We start from the raw sequence: 10170 nt of genomic DNA on the forward strand, positions 1-10170 counted from the left end.
TCCATCAGATGAAATATATGGTTCTTTACTTCTCATTACTTTTCCTAACTGGTTTAATATCATAACATTATTATTATGAAAATTTAATAACTAGTATTTAACATTTTTTACAAACTACCCTTGTCTTAAATGGTGTCTTCCTTAAAACTAAGTTCTCACAACTTAAAAACATGTTAACTTAACTAAAGAAACATAACAAGGTTATCTAAATAAAGAAAAAAAATTCAATATATGATAAAATAAGTTTACTTCTCTCAACTATCTGAATCTCTATTAAGATTGATGACTAAAATAATACAAAAACTAAGAATGATTTATTTTATAAGATAAATAAAAACTTCCTTTGTTTTAAAATTTGATCGATTCAAAATACTCCTTAACTTCTCAATTCCAACATAGTGTGATTAGATTTTGAAACAGATAAAAAAATATGAAGAAATTAAGAAAAAGTGAAAAAACTTCGTAAGTGCACTCATGGGAAAAACATAAAGATAAAGTTTTCATTTCTTCTTTCTAATCTTTATCACTCCGTATTGTTATTATTATTATATTATATTATATTATCATATTTATTATATTATTAAAACTTTTCTTCTACTACATCATTAAAATATTTAAATTACTTTTAATGATATTAATCTAATATCCTATTAATAAATATAATAAATCAAGATAATAAAAGGTAAATATTCATATTGGAATAATTATTTAAATAAAGTTGACACATGAATGTTCTAACTTAGGGTTGGCTAAAATATTTTGGCAGGCAAGTAAAATTAGTCTTACACCACACTTGTTTTTTTTTTTTATTTGTTTATTTATTTCTATATTTTTATATATGATGATATTTTCTTAGGGAGGAAGACAATTAGGAAGGTAATGTCTTGAAATGAATTAGATGAAACAAATTTTATGATTCAACAACTTATCATCATGTCGGAAAATATATTTTTTTTCAGTATGATTTTTAAAGAGATATAGATAAAGAGATGAATGATTATTATACAACTTGATTGAAATGATATGAGGAAGACCGGTCATTCCAATGTGTAGATCATATGACCAATAATCTTAATCACATGATCACATTGTAAAGTTGTAGATTAGATGATCGATGACCAATCAATTAATCACAGTGTAAAGTTGTAAATAAAATTATTAGTGATCTTAAGCACTTAATTACAATGTAAAGTTGTATATCAGATTATCAGTGATCTTAATTACCCAATCACAACATAAAGTTATGAATTGAATGGTTGGTGATCTTAATCACATGATCACAATGTAAAGTTGTAGATCGAAGATGATCATAATCGTTCAATAAGAACATAAAGTTGATCAAACTATTGTTGAACTTAATCATTCAATCACAACGCAAGTTGATTATCGAATTTTTGACAATATTAATTGTCTAAATCAAATCATTGGCATTCTTAATTTTCCAAATTGAATTATTGACGATCTTATTGTCCACTAACCATACAACTCTTTGATCAAATTTACTTAGAGGTAAAAAGTCAGAAAACAAATTTTATGTCTAGTCTCTCGACTTATGACCCTGAGGTTGGAGGATGTGCAATGTTATGACTGAGGTACGATCTTATCACCCTACCAGTCTCTATTCCATTAGTACTCTATTAATGTGATAATGATCCAATTATGATATCAATATTTATAAAAATTTAAATTACTCTTAATGATATTATAATAAATATAATGAATTGAGAAAAAGTATATTATGATAATCCGTGATAATAAGAAAGAAAAAGAAAACACACTAAATTTTCTACGATTCTTCATACTTCCGAACTAAAATAAACAAGAGTGAATTATTTATATTATATACTCTTAACATTGATAGTCATTGTACTCTACTATTGTTTAAAACGAGGAATAATTCATACCGACACCGTAGTTAATAAAAAAATATGTTAATATTATCGTACTTTTGTTTTATTAAAGCTTTTAAATCGTCAAAGTTCATTTAAAATAGAATATTATTGCTTGAATTTCTTTTATGATATCACTAAGCACTTATAATATGAAGGCATGTCTCTTCATTTTATTGAATGTTTGGTTGCAAGTTGTCCCAATATAAAATCACTTAAAAAGAGAGGTGGGTGATGTGTTTGTTGTAATGTGAAACTATATCCACGATTTTCTCTTAATTGTACTCTATTTTCCTCATAACTTTTAATTAAGTTTCATATTCATCAGTACATTAGACATAAATATTTATCATATACTATAAATATGAAAAAGGATCAAATAAAAAAAATATAGATGTTATATAAAATTAAAGTATTATTAATTTAACAATTCATACATTTAAAGATGGTCCTATTTTTTGTATTGATATTTTATTGAGTTTTAATTTCTTTTTTTTCCGTTATGTGGTGTATTTAATTTGATCTCATTATTAATATAATTAATCGAGATTTTTTTTAGAAAAATATTACTGATTTTAATGTAATTTACAGCTATTATAGTTAGGAATGAAAAAAAATTCCGTGAGCACGGGTATCCGCGGGTAAAACCCACGGCGGGTAGTTATTACCCGCGGATATTTACTATCCGCGGGTAACGAACTAAACGGGTCGGGTACAGGTAGTATACTATCCGATCCGCGGGTACCCGCTACTCGAAAAAATAAATAAAAAAATTAATTTATATATTTTTTTAATTAAATTTAATTAAAAATAAAATAAATTTATATTTTATTATATTAAAATTAGTTAAAATTAAATTTTAATTTATATTTAATTTAATTTATATTATATTATATATATATATATATATATATATATATATATATATATTTTTGTAATTTTATTTAAATTTTATTTTAAAAAATATAACATATATTTTTTATATTTTTACGGATATCTGCAGGTACCCGCGAGTACTCGCGGATTTTTAAAATACCCGCAGGTATTTTTTAAGCGGGTATCTGGCGAGTAGCGAGTCGGGTGACAGGTACATTTTTATCCGATGAGTCGGGTTGCGGGTAGACACTATCCGTGTCCGACCCGACCCGTTGTCATCCCTAATTATAGTATGATAATTATAAATATTTTTATATTAATTTTAACTTAATCTTAAAAAGGTATATGTATAAACTAAGATAAAACGTTGAAATAGAAAGGAGAGTAAATCTTACCTAGATATCTGATTTTTTTTTTCTTTATATCAATTACTTTTGAGCTTTATTTATGTGAGTAGATTTTTTTTTTTTTTTTGAGCTTTACTCTTTAAGAACAACTTATTTTTGCAAAGACTAAATTGTTATCACATTTTTTCTAATTTTTAATTGACTCATAGTTGAAAATCTGTATTTTGAGAAACAAATTCTTATCAATATTTTTTTTTTCTAGTTTTATAGATTTGTATACCTATTTACAATAAATTAATTTATTAAAATTTATATTTTTTTTATAAACTCGTGTTGATATAAATTTAAAAAATATACTTAATTTAATATTTGTAAATTAATTAGAAATAAAAAATTTGAAGAGTGATTATAATAAATAAGATAATTTAAATATATTATAATTATAATAATAGAATAATTATCATAATAAAATATTGTAATAATGGTTGTTTTTTGTAAAATTAATTTAGTAATAATATTTGTGTGTAATAAGTTAGAAAAATAAAATTGAAAAATTATATGGCTGTAGATGAAAATATTTAAAAATAAATTTGATGTAAAGTTAAAAGCTAGTAATATGAATGTCAAACATTTAGGTTTATTTATAAAAAAAAATATTTAAAAATTATTAATTTTTTTTAACATTATGTTAAAAAATATAAATTTAGAATATAGAAAATTATAAAAATTCTTAATATGATTTTATAAATATTTGAAAATAAAAAGGCTTAAAATTCAAATTCAAATTAGATAATTATTTGTTGAAGTTATTAGTTATTTAAATTAAAGCTAATCATTTAGAAAAATAAATTACTTAGTAATTTAGTTTTTAAAATGAATTACTAACTTTATCAAAATTAAAATTTTCTTACTAAGTAATTTGTTTTTTCTAATTATTAAATTTAATTTAAATAATTAATAACTTAAACCTTTTGTATTTTAATTTTTTTAAATTACATTAAGGTTTTTTATATTTTTTATATTTTAAATTTATATTTTTTCTTAACAATTTTTTTAAAAAAAATTCTACACCTTTTTAAAATTTTCTTTAAATAATGCTTTTATAAATAAACGTAAATGTCTTACATTCGTATTAGTAATTTTTAATTTTGCATTAAATTTATTTTCAAATATTTCCACCTATAATCATATTATTATTTAATTTCTTTTTTTTAACTAGTTATACACACACAAAAAGACATTACATAAATTATTTTAACCAAATAAATATATTTTTATCAAAATTAATTTTACAAAAAAAAAAACGCAATTGTAATATTTTATTATGATGAATTTTTATTATCATAATTACAATATATTTAAATTGTCTTATTTATTATAATCACTCTCCTAATTTTTTATTTTCAATTAATTTATAAATAAATTTTTTAAATTTATATTATGAAAAATTATAAATTTTTAATAAAATAATTTATTATAAATAAGTATACAAATCTATTAAAATAAAAAGAAAATATTATTTAAAATTCGTTCTTTAAAACACATAACTTCAACAATAAATCTCCTGTGAAACTAGAAAAAACATGATGACAATTTAGTTTTTCAAATAAAAAAAAATATTGTACTTAAACATTACATGCAAATATTTTGTTATAAGTAACTTTAGTTATTTTCTTCGCATGTATGGGAGATTTTAGAACACGTCATAAACAAACAAAACAGCCAATATAAGATTTCTGACCATATTGTTTCATTTTGAAAATTTTGAATCTTCACGGGAAAGCATAATGCAGCCATTAAATATGGTTAGCTGGGTTGTATATGATTGATGATATAATAACTTTCCTCCTCAAGTCTAAGTTTAGTTCTCAGGTACAAAAGTGTACTATTCAAATTTTTTCTTAGAGTTTTCAGAGTGTTGAGTACATTGAAGGATAATTTAAGATTTTTATTGTGGTGGAGAGAGTCTTTTTGAGCACTGTTTTAGGTGACGGATCATGATTCATTGGTCATTATGGTGTTATGTTTGTTCTAGGTAAGGTTTAAACATGAAGTTAAAAATGAAGATGAAACAACCATTGTAAAGGAAACCACTATGAAGTTGAAAAAGAAGACCCTGCATATGAAGAAGACAGATGAACATGAGGAGTAATTGAATTTCAAGGTCTACCGTAACAATTTCAAGATTTACAGTAACAAACATATCAACTAATAAAATAGTGACATGTTATTATTGAAAAATTGTTGAAAAATTGTTAAAATATGATGATAATTTTTATATACTTTTTTTAGTAGTTTGTTTCTGCCTATGGATACTGCCCATACCACTAATTGTCCTAGTCAAAACAAGAGGTGAGAAGAATGATGAGATTAGTACTGTTATCTAAAATTACAAAATTTTTTAAAAATCAAATCAAATCAGAAATAAATAATAAAAAATTATAATAATCCAATATGATTAATGTTTTCACGATGAGGTTAATCCTGTTACATGAGATGAATGAAGGTTGAGCAGCACCTGGTGATGACAATTGATCGGGTTGGCTCTTGGGTTCAGAAGCGATGAAAGTTGACAAGCAATGTATTGTTTCTGTGTCCCTTTCCTCAGAAGAGCGTTGAGAGTCACAAATCACATACAGTGCCCCCAGAAACGAAAATCCAAAACCACTATCTCCCTCCACATCCTCTCATACCAATTTTCCACTCACCCTCCCAAAAATGCATCTTTCCCAAATCTCCTTAACCATTGCCTATCTCAGCAAGTCACCAATTATGTGTCCCCGTCCACCACTTTATAAGCCACCACCCTCAGCTCAGTTTCACTCACTCACTCACTCACTTCAAACCTCTTTTTCAGGTCTTCATTCTCTCCTCTCTTTTCTTTTTGTGGGGTTGGAAGAAGGTTCAGTTTTTTTATTTTTGGGCCATAAAGTTATTCAATTTACCTCTATAGTAGTTTTTAACATAGGTAGTGTTCGAATGGGAGCAGAGTTTTGTTTCTGGGCTATAATGAATGCAGGTTGATGCTTGGTTTTCTCATGTTATGACATATTTAAAACTATTAATGCATGCCAGTTTCTGGGCCATTGTAGTACGTTATTTAACTTGCATAAACATTGGAGGTTTCATTTTCTGGGCTAATTTATCGAAACACTTTTATCTTTCTGGTACTAAACAGACGAAAGAGTTCTTAAGTCTATTTTTGTGGAATGGACTTCAAATATTTCATCTACCTTTTCCAGCAAGAAAACAAGTTCTTTATCTTCTTGTCCATAATTTTCATTCTACGATCTCAGTTTCCTTCGTCCTTTTTCTTTCTTTCTTTTGATATATTTTGTCTTTCTTTTTGTGTCTGCATAACGGTCAGTACACGTTTTGAAATGGGTATTCGTTCCTCTCTCTTAAAGGTTCTGCACAGTAGTTAATGAAATATATATCACTATCTTCTGCCAGGATATTTCAGCGAAGCTCTTATTTTTCTTTTTGGCCAGCAAAATTTTTTGGCTTTATGTGAATTATTTATATACCATGTTGATTCCTTTACATAAGGCATCTCTGTGGACCTTGTTTTGTATGCACAGGTTTACCTTTTTCTTTTGGTTGGATTTTGCTGAATGGAGAGTGGAAGAATGATCCAATGGTTAAATCTTGTAGTCTGTGTACTGCTACTGCTTAAGGCAGAAGGATCTTTGGTTCCATTGACTTTGGTCGAAAATGCACTGTCGAAAGGAGCTGGTGAGGAATTTTATTTGTCATCTTATGAAACTTTAATACTCCAGTGTCACAATTTTTAGCAATATTTATATAATAGTCGAGAATTGAAGATTAACATGTGGTGCAGTTTGTTTGGATGGAAGTCCCCCAGCTTACCACTTTGATAAGGGAGCTGGAGAAGGGATTAACAACTGGATTGTCCACATGGAGGTATGTCCCTTTCAGCAACCTGCCACCAAAGTTTTTGTTTTACTAACTCATGGAAAAATTCCTTATCGTTTTTAGTATTTCTTATATGTGTATTATGTGTAGGAGTACAACACAAATATTTCATCTCTTGTGTGAATCTTAAATGCCATATTTGTTAGTTGTTTTTTTCTTGGTTTTGGACAAACCATGGAAATTTTCTTTTCATGATAATGATGTTCACCACCACAAATTGTTTTAGGGAGGAGGATGGTGCAAAGATGCCGACGATTGCCTTGGGCGTAAGGACACTCGCTTAGGTTCATCTAACCAAATGGTTGAGGATCTTTACTTTTCTGGAATTTTAGGCAACGACAAAGACTATAATCCTGGTATTGTTGTCGACTAATTTGGTATATTGCTTCTTCATACAAGTTATGAACTAATTATTTGGCTAAGCTTTCTCATGATAAATTTCAGATTTCTACAACTGGAATAGAGTCAAGATTAGGTACTGTGATGGGTCATCGTTCACTGGTGATGTGGAAGAAGTTGATCCAGTAAGTTTTGTAGAATTCAAAGGAATGTGGAATTAAATTCAGAGTAAACTGTTAGGAGGGTTGGTAAATTTTATTTCTGATGAGATCTGTGTAATTTGATCTACACATCAGACAAACAATTTGTACTTCAGAGGAGCAAGGATTTTTTCAGCTGTAATGGACGATTTATTAGCAAAAGGAATGGACAAGGCTGAAAATGTACGAGACATTGATGATTTGGCACTTTCTTTCTTCCTCCTGAATGTTTTTTCTTTCACTAATTGAAACTTGAACCTGCAGGCTATTCTCTCCGGCTGTTCAGCTGGAGGATTGACTACTATATTACACTGTGACAATTTTAAAGCTCTGTTACCTTCTGGAGCTAATGTAAAATGTGTTCCAGATGCTGGTTTTTTCATCAATGTGTATGATCCTCTAATTGTCTTTTACTTGGTTCTTCCTTACCTTTTATAGTTCCTTAGATCATTAATTATTTAATGTATTCTACAACAGAGAGGATATATCAGGAGCACGTTTCATTGAAGACTATTACAGTAAAGTTGTGTCGACACATGTGAGTGCCTTTTCTCTTTTGATTATATTAGGAAAAGACTTACTTACATATGCAGTGTCTAACACCAAGACTGCTACTGAAGTTTTCTCACTTTTCATTTGAAAGTTACTTTATAATGGCTAAAGTTTTCTTAAGCAGAGACTGAGAGGTTTCTATTTATTATTTTAGGGCTCGACAAAGAATTTGCCCTCATCTTGCACTTCCAAACTCAGCCCAGGACTGGTAAGTCTGTGACATGTAGTTTTCCTTTTAGGTTGGCAAATTCTTTGGTGTTACTAATGCTTCTGAATGTCATGTAGTGCTTTTTCCCACAATATGTGCTATCACATATCAGTACCCCAATCTTCATAGTAAATTCAGCCTATGACTCATGGCAGGTTAGATTACTCTCATTGGATGTTTTAACCACTTAGTACTCTTTATAAGTAGAGATATCCTTCTAGTCTTTTTCTTTTCTGATCCTCAAGATATTGCTTTGATTCAGATTCGGAACATTTTGGCACCTGGTGCTGCTGATCCCAATGACAGTTGGCATAGCTGCAAGCTTGATTTAAGCAAATGCTCACATGATCAACTAAGTATAGTGCAAGGTGAACAGTTTCTGTTCTTAACAACTTCTGTGTAATAGAAAATGTAACACTAATCAATCCTTGAAAACATTCTAAAATTTGTCATTCTAAAACATTCTAATCAATACTTTGTTCAAAATGAAGAACATTGATATGAAAAAGAAAAAAAAAAAACTAAAAACATGTAGAAGGGCAATTCTCGGTTACATTCTTTTGCCATTTGAGTGAAAGCAAAATCTTGTGATTTTCAGGCTTCAAGAAGGAATTCGAGAAGGCAGTGAGTGTGGTTGGAGACTCTTCATCTAGAGGAATGTTTATAGACTCTTGCTTTGATCACTGTCAAACAGAATCACAGGAAACATGGTTTAAAAGTGACTCACCACATCTTGCCAATACAGTAAGATGCTGCATTATTTTCTTCCATTTATCGAATATAAGCATTTTTGTTTGTTATTATCATTACTTGCTTCTTTATGCAGTTGAAAACTAACTTGTATGCATGACATTGTGCAGACAATTGCAAAAGCAGTAGGGGACTGGTTTTATGGTCGAGGTTCTTTCGATCAAATAGATTGCAACTATCCTTGCAACCCCACTTGTCAGAACCTTGTTTCTGATCTAAAAGACCACCCTGGAATATAGATTTCTTCCATCATTCCTATAAACAATTATTAGTTGAATGGTTATTGTATGAGAGTTTAAGGTTTCCATGTTTCATAGCTTGCAAAATAAGAAAAGGCCACCATTACCCTGAGATTGTGCACTGGGTGCCCTCAATCTTTAATGTTGTAATTTCTGTAATCTTAATCAAATATGGCACATTCTGTGCTTTTACTTGTGTCTACTTTACTGGTGTTGTAGCAACTCAAGAGAAAAGTATTAAGCGAATAAGATAATAATACTTAGTGAGAAAACTTTATCATCTTTGTCAAATGCTGTTACGTATTAAATCTATACTTCCTTTATCAATGTTATTATAATCAATAAAATAGAAAGATTTAAATAAATATATAGTAGAAAAATAGAAACTAATCATATAACTTTAAACCATTGTATAGGAAAATTCCTTACAACAAAATCTCACAAACTATTATTTGTTTGAATAAATTATAACTGTTCTTATTGCAATGTTCTACAAGTTTCAAACAAATCAATCTAGAAATGGATTTTTCTTTTCCAACTAAAAGAGCTTTTGATTTATAGCAAGCATCACAAAGAAAAAGTAAACAAAAAACAAGATTTGAAAATACCTCTTATACAAGGTTACACCGTTTTATTTTTTATATAATTATACTTTGCTTATGCTCTTCTATTGAGACTTTTATTAAATCCAAAAGTTCGTCTACATTCCTAGGCCCGTTGATCCTATTTTCTTTTTCCAATTATTTCTATGCGATATATATATTATTTACGATGACACGTTTGCTATTATAATAAAGAATTAATTATGATTGGTAGTTTGTCATGTCATTAAAA

At 28.0% G+C, this 10170-nt stretch overlaps 1 protein-coding gene across 2 annotated transcripts; it reads left to right on the plus strand.

Moving 5' to 3' along the window:
• Positions 1–5881: 5881 nt before the first annotated feature.
• LOC106767014 (pectin acetylesterase 8) lies at positions 5882–9539 on the plus strand. Of its 2 annotated transcripts, none has more exons than XM_014651822.2 (13): positions 5882–5969; positions 6694–6847; positions 6954–7036; positions 7275–7404; positions 7493–7572; positions 7684–7770; positions 7852–7976; positions 8065–8125; positions 8294–8347; positions 8425–8502; positions 8610–8715; positions 8946–9091; positions 9208–9539. In XM_014651822.2, exons 2-13 carry the CDS (start codon positions 6727–6729, stop codon positions 9334–9336), a joined length of 1200 nt encoding a protein of 399 aa, XP_014507308.1. In that variant the 5' UTR covers positions 5882–5969; positions 6694–6726; the 3' UTR covers positions 9337–9539. The 2 variants fall into 2 exon arrangements, with proteins under 2 accessions (XP_014507308.1, XP_014507309.1); XM_014651823.2 differs by having other exon boundaries at positions 5947–6014.
• Positions 9540–10170: the final 631 nt, after the last annotated feature.

The sequence above is a fragment of the Vigna radiata genome, chromosome 7, assembly GCF_000741045.1.
Source record: "Vigna radiata var. radiata cultivar VC1973A chromosome 7, Vradiata_ver6, whole genome shotgun sequence".
NCBI lineage: Eukaryota > Viridiplantae > Streptophyta > Magnoliopsida > Fabales > Fabaceae > Vigna > Vigna radiata.

Excerpts from the sequence above, each read along its gene's own strand:
- LOC106767014 (XM_014651822.2), top strand. The coding sequence starts at position 6,727 with ATGGAGAGTGGAAGAATGATCCAATGGTTAAATCTTGTAGTCTGTGTA. Across the intron at positions 7,573-7,683 it reads ATGTGGAAGAAGTTGATCCA|ACAAACAATTTGTACTTCAG; the intron begins GTAAGTTTTGTA and ends TCTACACATCAG. Across the intron at positions 8,126-8,293 it reads GTAAAGTTGTGTCGACACAT|GGCTCGACAAAGAATTTGCC; the intron begins GTGAGTGCCTTT and ends TTATTATTTTAG.